Source organism: Lissotriton vulgaris, chromosome 2_1 (genome assembly GCF_964263255.1).
Source record: "Lissotriton vulgaris chromosome 2_1, aLisVul1.2, whole genome shotgun sequence".
NCBI lineage: Eukaryota > Metazoa > Chordata > Amphibia > Caudata > Salamandridae > Lissotriton > Lissotriton vulgaris.
Genome location: NC_141687.1, coordinates 424,574,799 through 424,595,447, shown reverse-complemented (window position 1 = coordinate 424,595,447; position 20,649 = coordinate 424,574,799). Strand labels below are relative to the sequence as shown.

General features: G+C 45.6%; 1 protein-coding gene across 1 annotated transcript in view; it reads left to right on the top strand.

Annotated features, from left to right (window-relative positions):
* The window catches only part of CPO (carboxypeptidase O), a 174,280-nt gene extending 163,691 nt beyond the window's left edge, over window positions 1-10,589 (top strand). The window contains exon 8 of the mRNA XM_086954077.1: window positions 10,576-10,589. Coding sequence (XP_086810203.1) covers window positions 10,576-10,589 — 14 coding nt within the window. The remainder of the gene's footprint in view (window positions 1-10,575) is intronic.
* The last annotated feature ends 10,060 nt before the right edge of the window (window positions 10,590-20,649 follow it).

The window sequence follows — 20,649 nt, the reverse complement described above, 5'->3', positions numbered from 1 at the left end:
GCACTGTTGGGGCTGTTGTGGAGATTAAGCAAGCTATTGCCCAGAGTTGCAGAGTGGGACCCATGATTTGAATAGGCACCGGGGCAAGAATTATCAGGTCCGAGGAAATTGAGCCCAAGACCCGCTGAGGCGGGAATTGAACCCTGGTCCCGGGCCAGAGCTCTGCATCAGGGTCTGCCGCTCTAACCATTGAGCCACACTTCTCCACTTGAGCCACACTTCTCCATTGACATGCATGTAGCGCGCTAACTCCTCTGTAGGTGTACCCATACATTGCACCAATGAAACAAATGTAACAAAATACGCCAACCCAACAACCCCTACCCCGCTGCCCTGCAGTCTGGGCTTAGAACTGGCCATCGAAAATCTGCAGAGTGCCTGTCGCCCTGGAAAGAAATTCAAAGGAAGAAAGTAAGGGGGAATAGTATGCTCTGTGTCCCCGCCCCTATTCATGTAAAGTGTAGCACCCCTAGTAGGTAAAGGATTTAAGACCTATATATGATTACTAGCTCCCGCCATGTAAACTCAGAAACCCCGGCCCACCCCACATCAAAGTCCCCATTACTCAGTTCAAGGCCGCCATCCTCAGAGTTTTACTCCAGGCAGGTTGGATGTCTGTTTGTTCCCCAGCGCAACGATCAGCCTGGTCCTTTACTCCGCAATATTCTATCCACCCTGCCACTGCTTCAGGCTGGTCAAAGAACCACGCTCTTCCCTCCTCATCAACCCGGAGACGTGCCGGGAACAGCATTGAATATTTCAGGCCCCTCTCTCTCAGGTCACATTTCGCAGAAAGGAAGGACCTCCTTTGCTTCTGCACTCTCTGAGTGAAGTCCAGAAAGAAGGAAATGTCAGCATTTTCATAGCGCAAAGAGGCCCCGCTCTGGAGTTCTGGAGAATAACAATTCTATCCCGATAGTTCAAAGGAAGAAAGCAAGACTCGAACCAGCATAGGCCATGGGGGAGCGCCCGGTTTGGGACGGCCGCCAGGGAACCTGTGAGCATGTTTGATTACAAAAAAATTGCTGAGGCCTTTGGGCTGCAGGTTTTTAAGAATAAGGTCCTCTACGAACAGGTTCGGAGATTGCCCTTCCGATTTCTCGGGAACTCCTAGGATGCGGAGATTCTTGCGCTAGAGCCGGCCTTCATTGTCATCTAGCTTGAGATCCATAAACTTGTGAGAGTCCTGGAGGTCGTGTACCTCCCTTTGCAGTTGCACAACATCGTCAACGAGACTGGAGGTCGTAATTTTCACTTGCTTGATCTTTTCGTTAAGCTTCCCTATGCCGGCCCTAATAAGATTGACGTCAATCCCCACGGTGTCCAGTGAAGTTTTGACACCAGTGATAGCCTTCATGACATCCTTGAGTGATATCTCCTGTTCCTCTTCTTCCGGGTGTCCCTGAGCAACCTCTCCGGACAGTCGGTTCCACTGAGCGTGTACATGTCCAGCTTGTTATTCTAGACCTGCTTCGCTCCACAGTACCTAGACTCCTTGACACGCTCCATTGGGATATCCTGTGTACACTTCCAACGGAACTGAGATATTTGGGGCAGGCAGAGACACCACCCCCACTGTGCTCACCAGAGTTCAACCAGTCAGGGTATCAGCATCCAAAGCACGGGTCCATGAAGTCTCACATCAAGTCTTTCTTTCCCCGGGAGCGGGTCCCGCAAGTCAGTTTTGGGCAGCAAAGCGCTCTCAGGGACTAGCTTGTAGGTTCGACTTGTGCCCAAAAAAGAAGGGATCTATCTTTTACCAAGGAGCAAGTCTTTCTGGGAGACTTGCCTCAGCCCCTTCATCCTTACACTATCATAAACTCAGGGGAAATTGCAGAGGGCCACCGGCTCTTTCTTGACCCCGCTTGAGCCCCGAGTTTCACCCCTGGCACCTTAGTATAATCAAACTGGGGCTCATAGGGTCTCTCCCACTCCAAAAGTTTTCAAGTATTTGCACTGATGAGGTGGGCAGCAGGAAAAATCGTCACCCACAAGAGTGCACTGTCTACACTGACAAATGCACGGCAGGCGCACCATGGATCTCCCTTGCTAATTAGCCTGGGAGCTTATTCCCCTCTGCAGCCTCTGATCCCTGACGCCTCTTCACAAGTCCACGCTGTGTAATCCCTATGGCACCGTGGAACCGTGGTCCCCCAGCTCAGTGCAGGCGAATCTAACAACGTCCTCCCCTGATGCCTCCCTCGAGGGGGGGTGGGCGCGCCGGTGTCTTTACGTGTGAAAGTGTGTGCCAGACATCAGCCTCTATCCAGGCGTGGGATGCACTTCAGCTCCGACGGGGCAGGCAGCAGGGAGGCTCTCACTATTGGGAGTGCGCCGCAGCCACTGACCAACTCCCGGCGGACGCGAACGTCGTCACTGCACAGGCTTGCCTCACCGTTTTCTGGGCGCAGGTAGTGGTCACCGCTGCTGCCGCGGGTCCTGGAAGCCTCCCCGCAGTTCCGCCTCCTAATATCACGGCGGCGCCTCCAGAGCACGGCGCCACCGCTCGATGTCACCGGACCGGCCGGAGCTCTCCTCCAGTGCTCCTCCCCACTGTGGGTTCCGGCTCCTGTGATGTCCACAGGCCCCAACACTCCGGGCCGATATTTCGCCCTTCTGAGCCGCTAGGCGAACCGGGCTAAGTGGCTTGGGAACCGCTACAACTCCGATCCTGGGAGCTGTCGATGGGTGACACGGGTGTGTCCTCAGGATAGTCGTGGGGCAGGGACACTCGGCGGAGCAACTACACTACGCGGCCATCTTCGTTCCGCGCTTGGCCACGCCACCCTCCTATCGTTGGTAACAGTCTTGCTGATGAAGCAGTAGCAACATATGTAGTAGCAGCAGTTACATGTTCCAAAGGTAAGATTGATGATGACATCTTGGCAGCAATTGCTCCAACAGAGAAGGGAGGTAATTACCCTAGAGGTTTCCCTTCTAAATACTCTTATCATTTAAGTCCTGATAAAGTTCCCTATGTGAGAATTAACGACGTTGGTGACAGATTGATTCCCAACGCGGACCGCAGGCTCTCCTTGATAACAGTCGCTCATGGGGCATGGCCTCGGCACATGTTGGCGTTTCCGTGACTGTCTCTATCTTACAGCAGCGTTACTGGTGGCGCGGATTGTACAAACAGACACTTGATTATGTCCTTACTTGTGACATTAGCCAGCAGATCAAACCTCCAACTGCTGCGCGTCCACCACAAACACAGTTGTACATGAATAATAAACAACTTGGGTGTGTTTATTTAGATGACTGTGGTCCTTTCTCCTCAGATACTGCGTATAAATACATCTTAATTGCAGTGGACTCATGAACATGCTTTATATGGCTCTAGCCACAATGTAGTACTGATGCTCGAACTGTCATCAGGGATTTGCGTGTCATTGTGCGAATTTTTGCATGTGGCACTCTTTATTCGGACCAGGGTCCAGCGTTCGCCTCTAAGGCGTACAAGAATGCCATGAGGTCTCTGGGGGTGCAGGTCAAATTTTCGTCTCCATACAGGCCTGAGGGCAATTCCGTTGTGTAATGGATGAACCGTGACTTAAAGCAATCCTTGACAGCTAAGGTTTTAAGTACTGGCAGGAACTGGTGGCCCATCTGTATGGCATTCAAAGTGCACTTAATAATCTCCCTAGAAGGTCTCTGGGTGGGCCGACCCCATACGAAACGCTCTTTGACATAAAAATGTTTGTTACGGACCTTTAGGGTCTAGATATGGCGGCGTCAGCCGCACCCTTTGACGCAGATGATCATTCTGCTGTATTACAGAACCTACAAGAGACTCGTGACAGTCTTGCAAAGGAACACTTGCCCTCCACAACAGATTCTATGCTTCAGATTTCGGTAGTTGGCTGGCTACCCTGAGTCGGTGACCTGGTCTGTGAGAAGGTGGAGAACAAGAAGGAGGTCGGCCCCTCATATTGTGCACCAGTTGCTGTGCTTGGCATGCAGGGTACAAGAACAGTCATTTTAACTCCACTTCCTGGTCGCAAGTATAACAGGTACATCTCCATTGACAATGTCAAATTACAACTAGTGGCCGATTCTTCTTAGTATGACACTAGCGGTCTCTTGTCCAGCGATGCTGAGAAATTCTGTTTTGGCTCCGGCGAATACATTGACATTGCCATCGAGATGCACACAGTTACTAATCCTTTATTGAATCCACCGGCTGGTGAGCCCCATGATGATAGTGAGTATACTTATCCCACAGATGTCTCGTTGCCTGCGTGCACACAAGTGCTGCTGATCAGTTGCGCTTTCATTTGACACTAACTCTACAACATCGAGGTCCCCATCAAAAGTTTCTATTTCTGCTGTTTGGTTCAACAGACATTTTTTGATAACCCCCGGGACTTACATTTGGCTGGTGCTTTTTTCAATTGCTTTATTCATGTCAATTGGGTTTGTAGTTGTATTTTTTCATCTAGTAAATGGACATTATGTTAAAGAACGATCTACAATTAGGTTAATTGATGGAACTTTGGCACCCCACTGCTCGTCCAACATCATGAAGAGGGACCAGACTTTGTCAAAATCATGGTTTGGCCTGTATTAGATAGGATTGTGTGGGATGCTGTTAAATTTCAGATTCACAGCCCTACCGAGGTTATAAATGTCCCCAATGTACTTCGTATTTCAATGGGGGATGTTGTAAAATAAAACATACGCTCTGACGATTGGGTTGTCCAAGCCGTAGAGGCTCTTTTTTCTGATTTGAAATGTTATGCTACCTTTGATGCTGAAGATTTGTACTTAGACTCAGCTAATTATGCGGACTTATTCTGCTACCAACACTATGGCAATCATTTTCTGCATAAAGCAAACACATTTAGAAATGTGGTAAATTATACACAGTGGGAACACCCCCATTGAAGGCAGCTCGAAAACTCTTTTAAAGAAGTTTATTTATGTTACTGATTTTAATCAATCCAACCCTGACACCTTTTTTTTGATGACTGCTAAGTCCTCCTCCAAAGTTAGACTCACCCACACTAAATTACGGTATTCGAAGTCCTTTATTGATCAATTAGCTATAGGGGGCTATGAGCTGTGAAAAGATACTATTGATCTTAAATCTGGTTGGGGGTTCTAAAAGCTGGCAAGTGCAAGGCACTGAAGCTTTGCATCGTGCATGTCTCATCCTGAATGATATGTTGTAATGGAACTCGACTATTTCACAAACTACTTGCTTTGGATTGACTACATCTACAAAATTAAATGCCCCTTCCATTCCTGATTTAGGGGAATACCCTACATGGTACAATCACACCGATAGGTTCATTGATGAATTGCAGTCCCTAATAATAAATTCCTCTTTTAATATTTCCAGCTTGGATCCCCAAGGTTGGTTATTATGGCAAAAAAAGTTCAGATTCATGCCAACATCGTTTTCTGGGTCTGGCCCCTGGCTATACACAGGTTAGGGTGGATCCCAGCTTTGAAAATGCCCATTCAGTTGCTACCTATTCAGTAGGCAAATTATGTCAGAACTGGCTTAAACATTCCACTTTAGCGTCAGTTAAACCTAATTTGTCTAAATTGACTGACGATGTTGATTGAATGACTTTGTTAAAGACCCTGTAGGAAGCAGGTCAAAAAGATAGATATATGCTATTTACAACAAAGTTTGGAAACAGTCTCAAATTGAAGCTGCTTCTAGATTGCGAGCTATTGATCAAGCTAATTTAGAAAAAGTGCTTGCAGTTGTTGACAATAGCATTAATACTCTTTCTTCCTGAATTTGCACATTAGATAATATTGTTTCATCTGTTGTTGATATTTTACACTGTGAAGTGTCTCTTTTGTACCATGGTCAAAATCAATTACATTCCTATATGCAGTTTGCTTGGACTTTACAAACCTTAAAATCTGGGAAAGTGCCTTGGGACTACAGAATACCTCTTCTCTATTTTTACTGTTTAATTTGACTGAAAAACAACAGTTATGTCTATGAAGGACGCTGCACATTCACTGTTGCATATTGAAAAGTTGGAACCTTTACCTTTTTCTGTTGCCGAATCCAATTCAGCTCTATGGCTCATTCTTGGTTTAATAACACTGCCTTTTCCCTTGTTTAAATTCAGTTCATGTATGAAACGCTATGCCATAGGCAGATATGAACCATTGGGAAGTGCCTATCTCCATGAAGTTTGGTCTCTGCCATTTACCTATAGATGCCTGAGGGAAGGTAAAGAAGTTTATATGAAGGTCGAGGAGTGCACTTTTACACCTGATCACTCATTGGTTTGCAAGAACATACAATTGCAAGGCTTGTGCAACACGCAAGCTCCGAATTTAGCCTGCATTTTAAAGGGTAATCCAGTCCCAGCAAAAACGCGAATTTTCATGCTGCTAGCTAGCAGTAGCTATTAACTTTTAAATAATGAGGATTGCTGCTGTATGCTGGCAGGGATTCCGTACATTGTGACCATCTCCCAAATTGTAGTTTGCTGTAAAAATTTGCTTTTCCCGCCCCCACATGGCAAACTTGAAGCATCCATCTGGCCTTCCATTCCGACCTTGAAAGCAGAGTTCAACAAGATGAGTCGAATAAGGGCTCTATTGTCACAGAAAGAAGTTGCCCTTACTTCATCCCGTGAAACATTTGTCCTTCACATGGCAAACACTCGCACCGAGTTGCATGCACTTTTAAATACTGATCTCCCACTACATTTCGGCGCTTTGATTCACACTATATTCAATGCTTAGTCGACAACTGGCTTGGCACATTTTTTTAAAGTAGTAAGCACTCTCCTTGTGACTTCATTCCAAACTAAATTTGGTTTAATACCGGACTTTTTTCATTCTACTTTTTCCAGCATCTTCAGTGGGTTACCATTAATTCTCGCCTTGGCTGCCGGTGACTGCTGTTGCTTTGCTTACTCAAAAACGGCTGCACAGTCTGTGTCACAAGACAACCTGCCCTGGCTGCTCCAGTTTTGCAACCAGATGCTTGAATACTATTGAACATTACCTCTGGCCACCTAGAGTGTAGCACATGGATTATCCTTCCGGTTTTCCTACTTTACATGCGTGCAACCTGTTTTCCATTGCCAGGATTGCTGTTTTGAATGGGCTCTGGATTTGTGTCTTTGCAATACGGTGTCTCCTAACCCGGATTATGATCAACTAATGAGTCCCTTAGTAGCTCATGAGTTGAACTGTTCTGGTATCGGGATTATGGCCTGTGCGGAGGCACATGGAGTACTAGGGAATTGGAATATATGTGCGACTGCACATGACTTCTGGGCACGTAGTTATCTCAAAAAACACCCAAGTTGTCCTCTGATGGTGCTGGAGGCTCCAGCTATCGAAGAACATGTATGCTCCTTCACGTTATTAAATTGGATGGCTGAATTGCACGTACTGTGCTTATACGCTGATGGATTGAATTGGCATTTGTCCATCTTCAACACATATTGTACTCTAAAAAAAATTACAATTTTTTCCATTTCCATGATGGGCAGTATACCGCCCCTTCTTGTTTTTTCCCTTTTTTTCCTTACTGGTTCGAACTTAATACTCCCAATTGTCCAGTTTGGAAAATTTTGAACTTGATTTTGTCTCACTCAAACTTGAACTCTGCGTTCCTAAAATTGCTTTCCTTCTTGTACGTGTTCCAATCAGGGGAGGGTGAAGACAGGGCACTGCTTGCACACATTGCTATGTTAGCATAGGCTTATTAGAAGTTTAAACGCCGTTTTGCCACTTTGCAGCTTTTGCACACAACACTACTTGTAACTGTTGTAAGTTAAACTGCTTGATTTTCCTCGCATAAGAACAGTTTGTTTTTCACATCCCTAGACTTACATCGTGACCTCAGTCTGTACACTGCGTGCAGAAGCCATCAAGGTCACCATAACAATGTATGCTGTTATTCAGGTTGATCGGCCCACGCTCTAGACACAACACGAACACAGCTGCAGCTAACTGAAATTCTAGTGCTTTTAATATTGCACTGCATGCATGATTTGGACACTTGGAGAAACACCTTTTCCAGTGAGAGAGAGCTTTGCTGATCCTGTGATGTGATTCACCACTGCTGATCTTGGAGGTATGGGGTACCCCAATCAAGCCTAAGAGATCTTCTATTATTAAATGTAAAACCTAGCTCCTAGCTGGGGAGGGTGATTCACAAGCACTATTGGCCAGATGTAGGTCGGCAAATACCGGTCGGTAACGGACGATTTCGGCCGTTAACGATCGGTATTTGCAAATGGAGATGTAGGGGCCTTCAAATATACAGAATCTGTAAATTTACCAATTCAGTAAATTTACCGATTCTGTAAAATACCGAATCAGTAAATCCAGATGTAGGTGGCACTGAAAACAGTACCACAGGCCATTACCGATTTGTTATTTACCATGTAATTCTATTGCATGGTAAATAACGAATACCTGTGTACATGCACATCTGTGCATGTACACCTGTGCCCTTAGGGCATGTATGACATGGCACACAAGGCAAAATCAGGGGTGCAACAGGGTGTCAAAGTGACACCCAGTCACCCTTGCAAAATCGGTAATTTTACCGAATCGGTATTTACCGATTCGGTAATTGACATTGATTCCTATGGGCCTGTATGCCCATAGGAATCAATGTCAATTACGGAAGCCACGGCCAAAGGAGGACTCACAACCGTGCTGGGGGTTGAGTAAGTACGGCATAGCCGACTGGGACAAACAGTTGAATACTTATTTTGCAACTGAGTATACCTAGAAAAAACGCCAAGACTGCCATAAGAAATTACAGGGATAAGAAACTATTTCTTTTCCTTTTTCCATTTCTCCCTTTTTCTCCCATCTGCAGCTGGACCCTCAAATACCCTTTGTCTAGTGTTGGCTCATGGGGCACTGATTCCTACCTCCCTAAGTATGTATTTACAAATGAGTACATACTTTCTCAGGCTAACCTGCTATACTGTGTTCTTAATATGTGTGTGTCTGACTGTGTTTGGTTGATCACTTCACTGATCCACAATTGAGTACTTCTCAAATCTTACAGGATTCCAAGCACTACATTCCTTGTGTAGATGTACGTTTTTCTCCTTTTTCCCTTACAGGTGACTTAGATTAAAGCGCAATGGGATCTGCGCATTAATAACATCGTGCTCTTGCCAGGAGGACATCCAAAAAAAAGCAATTCCGATTTATCGGAATTGCATTTTAAGCTGTGACGCTGGAACCAGGCAAAGACAGCTCCCAAACAGTCTCTAATCCGCGGGCCGTCGAAGTCCTTGCCCTTATCAAATGTGAAGAGCAGCTGGGTGTCATCCGCATAGGTTATGATATGGGCACCAAAAGATTCCGCAACCGCCGCCAAGGGGGCTATGTAGATGTTAAAAAGCGCAGTGCTCAGAATAGAACCCTGCGGCACCCCCACCTCCAGCGGCGGCATTTCAGCGGAAAATGGAGGTGCCCAGACCACTTGCCAGCGGCCGGTCAGAAATTACTTAAACCAATTCAACACCGTCCCTCGAAAACCGATCTTCTGGAGTCTTAAAAGGAGACCTTCATGAGGGACGTTGTCGAAAACCGCCGACAAATCCAGCATAACCAAAATGGCCTTCCCTCCAGCATCCAAAACCATGTGGTTGAGATAATTGAAAAATGACCAGTTAATTGATTAATGTCCTCGGACTCGGGACAGGTGTGCCTTGAAAGGCGAGTCCAAAAACATAATTACTGCGGCGGCCATTGTTGGCTGGGCATAAATTCCTATTAATCCTTATTTTATATTTGCTATTTGTATCTATGCCCGCCGTAGCTTGCGCGATGAATGAACACTGCACCGCGCATGTGCGAGGATACCACACTCCTTGGCACTTGCGCACGACCTGCGGAATGAATAGCGGCTGTACAAAGGCGAAAGGATTTTTATCTAGATAATCGAGTCCTAAACAAACCATCGAGGTAGCGGCCAGCTACGCCGGGCATAGATACAAATAGCAAATATAAAATAAGGATTAATAGGAATCTATGCCCAGCCAACAATGGCCGCCGCAGTAATTATGGTTTTGGACTCGCCTTTCCCGAGTCCGAGGACATTAATCAATTAACTGGTCATTTTTCAATTATCTCAACCACATAAATACCCGCCTGATCCTCCCTCCTCACAAATACGGAAGCCACGGACGAAGGAGGAAGCACAACCGTGCTGGGGGTTGAGTAAGTACGGCATAGCCGACTGGGACAAACAGTTGAATACTTGTTTTGCAACTGAGTATACCTAGAAAAAACGCCAAGACTGCCATAAGAAATTACAGGGACAAGAAACTATTTCTTTTCCTTTTTCCATTGTCTCCCTTTTTCTCCCATCTGCAGCTGGACTCTAAAATACCCTTTGTCTAGTGTTGGTTCATGGGGCACTGATTCCTATTTACAAATGAGTACATACCTTCTCAGGCTAACCTGCTATACTGTGTTCTTAATATGTGTGTGTCTGACTGTGTTTGGTTGATCACTTCACTGATCCAAAATTGAGTACTTCTCAAATCTTACAGGATTCCAAGCACTACATTCCTTGTATAGATGTTCGTTTTTCTCCTTTTTCCCTTACAGGTGACTTAGATTAAAGCGCAATGGAATCCGCTCATTAATAACCTCGTGCTCTTGTCTTGTAGGCATACTACATCAGAATTTCTGTATTAGGTAGGGAAGTGTATAAATATAAAGTATATGTCTATACACATTGATAAAAATAGTATCATCACACTATTTTGTACATACACCTTAATACATCTTTTTATTGTGGAAAGACATTAGTGAGTGACAGGGGGATCTGACCCCGGTCCTGACGAAGGGGCATGGCGCCCCAAAACAAGTTGACCCGCACAGGAAAGTAAGCCCATTAATCCGCTTTATCTTTCCGAATCACAATTTTTAACAATACCAGCCAGTGTTTATTAAATCATTTTTCTATCACCAGGCCTGGTATTTTTTAACACCACTTATTTATATCACCCCTGACCCCACTGACACTCACTCCAATTCACTCACATAGCACTTACATTAAAAAGGTGCTCCAGCGTAGTCGCTTGTTGCAGCACTGCCCGGTCCAGCAGCGGGGCGGGAAGACCCCGATGATGAAGCATGACACCAAGGGCCCTGTTGGTGTGTGAGGGGTATTTTAACACATTTTGTGTATTCCATCAACAAAAGGATACACACTAACCTTACGTGAGGTGGACCTTGTTGATTAATAGTACTTTTGGAAGAGGAGGACGAGTCCACCTAGGTGCCACCCAGCACCACCTCTTCACTCCCCCCTTTTTCATTTTCCTATATCCACTATCATTATAACATGATTTCTCCCTTTGTGTTTTATGGAATTGTAACAATACTGATCATATTATTTTTAATCATATGCCTGCTTATGTTAGCTAAAATACTGCATTCTAGAGCACGTTGTTAAAATAAACATTTTAAACTTCACAGTGTCTCTAATTACTCACATGGATTGGTATGAGAATGAAAACGAAAGAGTGTTCTTGATTCCCATCATTCCTGAGAGTACCCCACGTTGCATGTTCTGGGTTGTCTAATCATTGGTAGCTTCGCTGTAGGATGGAGAGCTAATGAGACACTGATACTAGTCGGATTGGGGTTTTGGGTACTGAGGTGAGTTTTTTGGTACACCACAATTCACTGAGGTACTGGTTTCCTGTGCATAGATCTGTGCATGAGCAGAATCCCCGCAACAGTAGCCTTGACCAATAATCTCCTTCCCTCTCTGCAGACTGTTAAACCAGCTCCCACCTGCAGCCTTGACCCATTTTTTACCTAAATGCGGGAGTCACTCCCGGAATTATTAAACAGATCTACCATTGTAAAGCATAAGGGGTAGTGATCGCTCTCCTTCGTTTCTAGTATGATTATGATTATATCGCCTATGGACTGCCATCACTTCAAACAGGCCATTATATATTCAATGCAATTTTTGGATCTGCTATTCGAAAAAGTACACATTCCTTGTCTTTTGGAATTAGACCTCCCATTTATGGCTCTTATGCCAAATTCGGTGTGAGTGCCTTAAGCTGTAAAGCGGTCCGATTCCAACTTTTAACTGGGGAATACCCCACCTTTCGTCCTCCTGAGTTGTTATTCCAATATCATCAGGCGGAGGTGGGTCGGGAGTGAGTTCCAAGTCTTGGCGGGCAGGTAGGAGAAGGACCTTCCTCCTGTGGTGGCTCTTCGGATGCGGGGGACGACGGCGAGGGCGTGACCGGTCGATCGAAGCTGGCGTGTGGGAGCGTAGAAGTTGAGGCGGCTGTTGAGGTATCTTGGGCCTTGGTTGTGTACGGCTTTGTGTGCGTGGGTGAGGAGACGGAAGGTGATTCTCTTGTTGACCGGAAGCCAGTGCAGGTCTCTCAGGTGGCCGGAGATGTGGCTGTGTCGAGGGATGTCGAGGATGAGTCTTGCTGAGGCGTTCTGGATCCGCTGGAGTCTCTTCTGGAGTTTGGCGGTGGTTCCGGCGTAGAGGGAGTTGCCGTAGTCCAGTCGGCTGGTGACGAGGGCCTGGGTGACCGTCTTCCTGGTCTCGGTGGGGATCCACCTGAAGATCTTACGAAGCATGCGCAGGATGTTGAAGCACGAGGAGGAGACAGCGTTGACTTGTCTGGTCATGGAGAGAGAGGAGTCCAGGATGAAGCCCACTATATTTACTTGTCATGTTTTATAATTCGTGGAGGACTTAACCCTTGTTATCAGCCCATCCGCTGGTCTCCTCACTTTTAAATATCCCAATATGCCAGCATTCCTCAGCAACTTTTCTTTACAGTATCCTACACCGACAAGGATGTCATAATGCCACAGCTCCGCACGCAACTACGTGTGATGTAATCCGAGCCATAAAAAGACCTCGTTGGCATGCTGATGCCAGTTTCTACCCATTTTTTTGTGCCTTCGAAGCAAATGCCAGACCAAACGGTAGAGGTGAAACAAAAACTCACACATGTTTAACCATATGTAAATAACACTTATATCGTTTATACATACTCAGTATTTATGACTAGAAAAGTCATACATAAACTTAACACAACATTGTCTTCTGTAAATGCAGACAGTCAAAGGTGAGGCTGTGGGTCAGTGAAGTATCCACTGTTAGACACTGTATCCACCAGAAAAAGCGTTCTCAAAGGTAGGTAACTTGTTCTTCTGATGGATATATCTACCTGTGGATTTCTCACCTTTCAATAGAATCCCCAAGCAGTCCCACACTCCGAAATAGGTGCCAGCCTGCACCAAAAAATCCTGCAAAATTGAACAGGCAAAGGGCCCGTCCCTCCTCACTTCCGTATCAAAGCGATAATGCTTCACAAAAGTGTGGAGGGAAGCCCAAGTTGCCGCCTTTCAGATATCAATCAGAGGAACACCTCTGGACAAGGCAAAAGTAGAAGACTTAGCTCTAGTAGAATGAGCTCTGCTAACTTCAGGCGGTTCCTTATTTGCCTTGCCGTAACATATCTTTATGTAGAGGATAATCTACCTGGATAAAGTCCTCTTGTGCATCGCTTTTCTTCTCATCTTGTCACATATCCAACAAACAACTGGTCACCCAGCATGAACTCACAAGTTCTCTCCATATAGAAACTCACAGACCACTTAGGGTCCAAACGATGGAGTCTCTCCTCCTCTTTTGATGGATGCGGGGGAGGATAAAAAGTAGGCAAGGGGATAGACTGTCCCAAGTGGAATGGAGTGACCACCTTTGGCAGGAAAGCATCCCTGGTTCTAAGAAAGGGGGTGGTGATGAACAGAGCATCTGAATTAAACAGAATACTCATACCCAGTCAACAGATCATGGCTTGATCCATCACCGTTTTTTTCCTCACTGCACCATCCCAGCTCAGAACCTGGCTACATGCAAATTAGTCTGTCCCTGGCCCAGTGCATCATGGGAACAGGGCAGACCAAACTACCAAGCCAATTCTTATACTGGAAAGGAAACAAGCTTCGGGGGACCGGTTTCTGGCATTGCAGTCGTCTTCGGCATAATACTGTAGGAGACTTAAAAAGAGAAGGTTGGTCAAGTAAACAAAGGAATGTCAATAGGGCAGACAAATACCCCTTAACTGTCGCAACTGTGCAACCTTGCTACGCCAGAGAAGGGCACAAAATGTATAAAATCGGACAAATGGGCCTTCAAAGGGACAATTGAATTCTCTCCACACCATGCCACAAATGTTGCCCATCTGCCATCATACACAGTTTTAGTAGAGTGTCTTCTGGCCAATAAAATAAAATCTATCACATCAGGGGAGAGAAAGAAAGAACTCAGGTTGCCCCGTTTCATCTCCAGGCATGAAGGTGTAGAACCTGTCCCTGCAACTGCAAGAAGAGTTCTACCCTGAGAGGGAGACCTAAAAGGGTAGAGCATACCCATTTTCTATGATATTCAAAACCTAGAGGTCGTGACAGACCTCCCATGAGGCAGGAAATAGGCCAAGTGTCCTCCCACGGGGCAAGCAAGCTCCAAGATGGCCGGGGAGGAAGAAGATAGTTGATGGCAGAACCAAGCTGATGACCTCTACCCCTGTAAAGGAGATTAGAGGACTGCTACTGTTGATGGAACTGTCTTTTCCCTCAAAAGGAGAAGTTACGGCCAATCCCTTGGAACCTACGAATTATCTAAAATCCTTACGTTGCGACTAAGGGCCCAGTGACCTTGTAGTCACCTTGCTGTCCTTAAACTACTCCAGAACTGAATCATCCTTGGCATCAAACTGCTTTAATCCATCAAAAGGCAAATTCAGCAGTCGCCTGTACACCTTTTGATACTCCCTCAACCAGGCATGTCTCCTTGTGGCAACAGAAGAACCCATCACCTTTGCCACTGAGTCAGCTGTGTCCAGGCCTGGCTGTATCACCTGATGAGCAGCAGCCTTAGTGTCATTCAAGAGCTCTGAAAAATGTCCCTGTACAACGCCAGGCAATTTTGGAATGACATGCCTTGCTGACTTCATTAATGCATGAATATAACACCCCAATAGACATGTAGCATTGGTGGATTTCAAGGCCATCCTACACAAGGAGAAGACTTTCTTTGCTGATTGCTCCATTCTTTTAGACTCCCTGTCAGTCATAGCTGTTTGGGAAAGAACCAGGTGTCGGTTTTGTAGACCAAAAAGCCTGTAGCACTAAACTTTCAGGCGTAGGGTGCGTAGACAAAAACAAAAAAACTCCTGGAGCAGGCTTGTACATTCTAGCATTCAACCTTGAAACTGCTGCTGAAAACATAGGCTTTTTCTTCACATTTCAAGAATAGGCTCATTAGGAACCTTGTTAAATAGTAATAAAGGCTCAGAGGTTGAAGAATGAAGTAGTTCAGTCAATAAATTAGGCTTCAGCTCAGTAAAAGATAGAGGAAACTCTAACATTGTAGCTGCCTTTCTAATCACTGAGTGATATGATGTCACCTCAGGTGGAGCAATACGTTTTATAGATAATAACACCTATTCTGGAGAAGTATTCAGACCACTTGCCATCTTCAGCCCTTCAAAACTAGGATACCCATATAAATACTGCTCCTCCTCCAAAAGCCTTTCAGTCTCTCTTCTGGAACTTATCTTCAGTGCCGGTATCGGTGGCATCAATAAAGCTTTGATGGCTTCAGTAACGACGGTTGCTCAGAAGAATCAGGGGGGACATTTCACTGATTCAGATCTAGTCAGTGCCGAAGAGGGGTCATTCTGCGCTGCAAATACTTGTCGTACTTCCTCTATCTGCAAATGAGCTATCTGTCTCGACATTGGCAGAGGGCAGCTCACCGGAGTCATCGACATGAAGGGCATAAATGGGACCTGTTGGTAGTGTGACAGAAAACCTCCTAAAGAGTAAGAGAGTGCCTCCGGTGCACCAGATGGAGTAGCAGGTCTATGCAAAAAATGCTGTACATCGCATTTAAGAAGCCTGATGAATCCGAACCCGGAGCTGGATATTCCGGATACTCCTGTTCCTGCCTAGGCACAGGCGACGGTGGAGACTGTGACCAAACTGAATTCAAAACTGGCTCCAGGTCAGGGCATCCAGGAGGAGTCACAGCCCCTGGAGTCAAAGACGATGCCAGAGTAACCTCAGGAGATTGAAGTGGAGAGACCTCTCCTCTTTCCACACAAGACCTTGGACTAGGGGCACCAACTTTGGTAAAACATCCCTTGAAGAGAGACGTCGAGAGCTATGCCGTCACTTCTTCTTGTGCTTCTTTTTGTAGGATTTTGAAGTGTGGGGAGATGGCTACTCGGTCGAGGCCGAGGCCTATAACGACATCTCTTCTCCTTTTTTGCCCTTGCCGTAAAGAGCTTTGCCTCCATTTTCTTCAAGGCCTTCGGGATCATCGGCTAACATGATGAACAATCACTGACATCATGATCTGGACTCAGGCACCATCTCAATCATCTTATGAGTCAGTAATTCGACATTTAATCCTCGCATTCCTTGCGAGGCTTGCATCCATACTTCCTTGGAGGAGACATCTTCACTTGCAACAACAATGCACCTATTAAAAATGGAAGATAACTCTACAATAAAGAGAGCCTAGAAAAACTATTAGGCATCCGATGTGCAGAAAAAAGGGAACTGACCATATCACGCCGATGAGGTCTTCTTATGGCTCCGATGACGTCATACAGAGTCGCATGCGGAGCAGTGGCATTCTGACAACCTTGCTGACTTGGGAGAGCTGTAAAGAAAAGTTTCGATGGAATGCTGGCGCAGTGGGATATTCAACAGGTGAGGAATCAAAAGGTGAGAAATGCACAGGTAGATGTATCCATCAGAAAAAAACCTCTGCCACAGACCCTACAATGCTATATGGTGAATGGAAGTTCCTCCCACCTTTTGAGCAATCAAGAGGGCTAGGAATTGACTGTGACCTCCTGTTTTGTTTCCTATTTCCAGGGGACTGGTCTTCAGGGATCAGGTGACTGCCAAGTAGTAGCATTCATATTTGCTCTTCACACTTCTCTGTGGGGCTTAGGGCATGCATGAGCACTACATAAGAATAGCAGATGTGGAGGAATGATTCAGATTCTGACCTGAAAAAGTCTAAGCAGCCTTAGCATTTCTATTTTTAGGGACCCAGGGGGACTCCTGGAAGAAAAGGGGCTTTGATTATCTCTGTCTTTCTGTCCTCAAAGAGTATGATTTTGCAATACCAGCAAAGTAGAGTGGTGGTCTGTACTACACCTGTGTACACTTTCATTTCAAAGTTACCTATTTGCCAGCATATTTAGACCCATTCATTGTCATCAGTAAGCATGTTCGTTTGGCAGAATGAGCGAATGTTCTTCCCTACTAAAATAGTGAAGCACTCTCACAAATGATGACATATTGAATTGTTGGATTCTTCTTGTTCAGTTTCCGTCAAGGAATAATCTGGAAAAATAGAATAGTTCCTTTTCACCTTCTGAAACTAAGGTACACCAGTTAGTTTCTCAAGTGCAGGCATCTTTTACTCATGAAGGATATTTTATCAAGGAAAAAAGCTTATCCATCCAGCGTAGAAGACTATGACACAGTATTTGAGGCGGGAGAGGAGGTGCATCTTCTGTAACTTATTGAAATCTTCTGGATGTTTTGGAGAAGAATACCATTAAGCCAGAACCATGACCTAAGAGAGGTCAGAGAATCTACTAAATAGTGTTCTTGTTCCTAAGGATAAGTATGAGGAGTGTGAACACTTGACTTTGTCATTAGCCCTTCAAAATGGATTCATTACAAACCATCATTCACTTGATAGCTCTGGCCCGGGGTGCAGCAGGCGCTGAGGGCCACAGGCCCGCCGCGATCGGCGCAGGACTCGTGGTGGGCTGAGAGGCGTCGCCCTGGCTTATGCGTCCTCCATTCTGAATGACAACCAACATGGTAGCGTCCACTGGCCACTACACTCCATGCATCAACAGTTGATCTCCACATGGCCACTCTGTGGTCTGTCTGGCACCTCCACGCCACACCAGGCATTGGGTAGGTTCACATTCCTTTGTCACTCGCCACTCTCGCACATGCCTGCTCCATGCCCCTCCTCACATCCTGCTATTGTGTGTCTATGGTGCCATGCCGTGGCTGGGTTGTGGCATGGCATTCCCGGATTCACTATGGAGCTGTGTTGTCATGTCCGGTCGGATGGCATGTTGTGTGTCATGTTGGATTTACTGGTGCTTCGTGCCCATTGGCAGTGTTGTGAGTTGCATGGCTGCGGGCGACAGGTGCGTTTCTGGTGGGCCCGCTGTCTTTGTGTACGCTGCCTCTTTGGTGTTCCAGGTGGGGGGCGGGATGGGTCCTGAGGGTGGTGGCAAGCCATGAGGTGGTAGCAGTGGGTGTTGTGGCCCTCATGGGTATCCGTGTTGCATGATCATTGTCTTCATGGCATCTGTGGGTCTTCCGGTGTGGCTCTTGGCTGGGCTCCCTTTCTTCATGTAGGTAGTCGTCCTGCTTTACACCAGCAGTAGGAAGGTGTTAATTCCCTGCTGCTACCGCGGCTTATCGCCTGTTTTTGTTTAGCATCGCGGATCTTGCATTTCGTTGTGAAAGTGGTGTTGTGGATTTTTCGTGTTTTTTTTCAGGGAAACGCCTACTCTGCATCTCATTAGGGTTAGTTGTCGGTGTCCACCGTAGAGGTAAATTTTGGTGCAGTTATCGTGGAGATACAGGCAATGTTTGCAGTTTGCACCGGCTTGTGAATAGGGTGTTAAATCTAGCTCCACATTTGTTGCATTAGGGTGGGGATAAATCAGAGATAAGTCCTCGTGAATATCCCCTTAGACATTACTTATGAGAACGATGAAAGAGCCCCATGTAGTGCAAATCTATTGCAAATGTCGCAAGGTTGACAGAAAAGAAGTTTCATCATTTAAAAAAGTCTTGTGAACCCTTGGAGGAACAGTTATACTCCTATTTGCAATAAGTTGATGAAAATATCAACAAGGGGTCAGCAGGGTGTGAGGAGAAAGGAGACACCATCATTAATCCAGCAGCTGCGATCCTGTGAGAAAATTGTTGCTGCGTCTGACTCATGTGACGGGATCAGTGGTTGCAACTCCATTCATAGAAAATTAGTTGCTGGGATGAAGAAAAAGATCATAGTGCACTTCCCTGCATTGTTGAGAAGACACAGCCACCCTGCTCCTTCCTCCTGGAACTCAGAAGACAACTCAGATAGATGGCACAGAGCTGAACCCTAGCTTCAAGCCATACCGTAGGTGGCCATCTTTGGTGGGGTGGTGGCCAAGCCACCCGCAGTTTTAAACATCCAATTATGCATTACATTTTTATACTGGATTATCAGTATACTGCAAATTTGGAGTAAGTAGTATTTACCTAGCTGAGGTTACCAAAATATTTTAATCAATTTTGGTATATATAAAAACAGACTTGACATCTTCCTACAGGAACTACTAGCTGTTTAAAGTATATCTTTTTAGCTCAGGTGAGAAAATAATTCCTTCTCTCCTATGTCCCAACACTGAATTTTAACTGCACAAAACTATTCAGACTATTACAGTTGACTGAAACAATAGTAATTTATTGAAACTCTAGGGCAAAATCAGTTTTCTTTTCAGAGCAGAGCTCTTAAGCGCGGTCAGCTAGCCTCAGCTACTCCAGAAGTCAAAATACAGTATGTTCAGATTAAAAAATAATGGTGGGAAATGGCAAAAAGTATGATTTTCATGTCAAGGCTGGAGGCTAGCATTATGCATATAACTTTTATTACATTACCAGCTCCTTACAGCACTTCAAAGTATTACATCACCAACACCAAAATTCCAGAACTTAGAATGTCCATTAAGCCTATATAAACTCTGTCACAGCCGCCATCTTCCTCTTTTATCTGCTGCTCCTTGACTGATCAGTATCATAGTTGAGGTTAATTATTTCAAGCATGTAATGTGGTTTAATGATAAAGAGTTGTAGTATGGAAATGTTTTAAACATTTATGGTTAAAGAGTTTTTTGTTTCAATGGAGTTTGTCATTTATTTAATATCTGATGTATGGCAATTACTTAAGAAAACACAATTTATGGGTTCATTGGGGTTTTAGGCGTTAATTGGGGCTTAGAGTACTTCTGGTGTGTCAATAGGGCTTTTAGCTGAAACAGGATAAAAACAAGAAAAGTACGAGATTACCGTTGCACCGCGAGCTTGAGTGTTATGCTTCAACTCGTGGCGTATGCGGTTGAAGGGGCCCGAGCTTGTTGCGTGAGCAGAGTTGTTTAGCTTGCACACAGTCAGATCATGTTGTTCGTCGACAGGCGCAGTTTGTCCCTTGAGGGAGCCTGTAGGCATGAAGGCGTTGCCATGCACTCGTGTAGGACGACGTAACCGGGAGACATTTTGAATAAGGTCTGAAACCTGATGGCTTGATGCTAGGGTTCAGCCATCAGAGTAAAGTGTGGAGCGGGCGTTAGCCTGCCAACTGCCAAGTCAGCTGACAGCATAGGAGGCGGTGCACTCGAGCAGTTTGTGGTCTTTTAGGAATTTATTAGGTTAAAAAGTAGAAGTAAGACCTGCATGACGCCGGATCTGGATCCAGATTTGATCGGTTTCTGTTTAAGATGCGGCGTGCTCCCAGGAAGGGTTTGGAGAGGGCTCTTAAGCAGTGCCATGATCGTTTACTAGACGTGTTAGGGCCACTGGCCA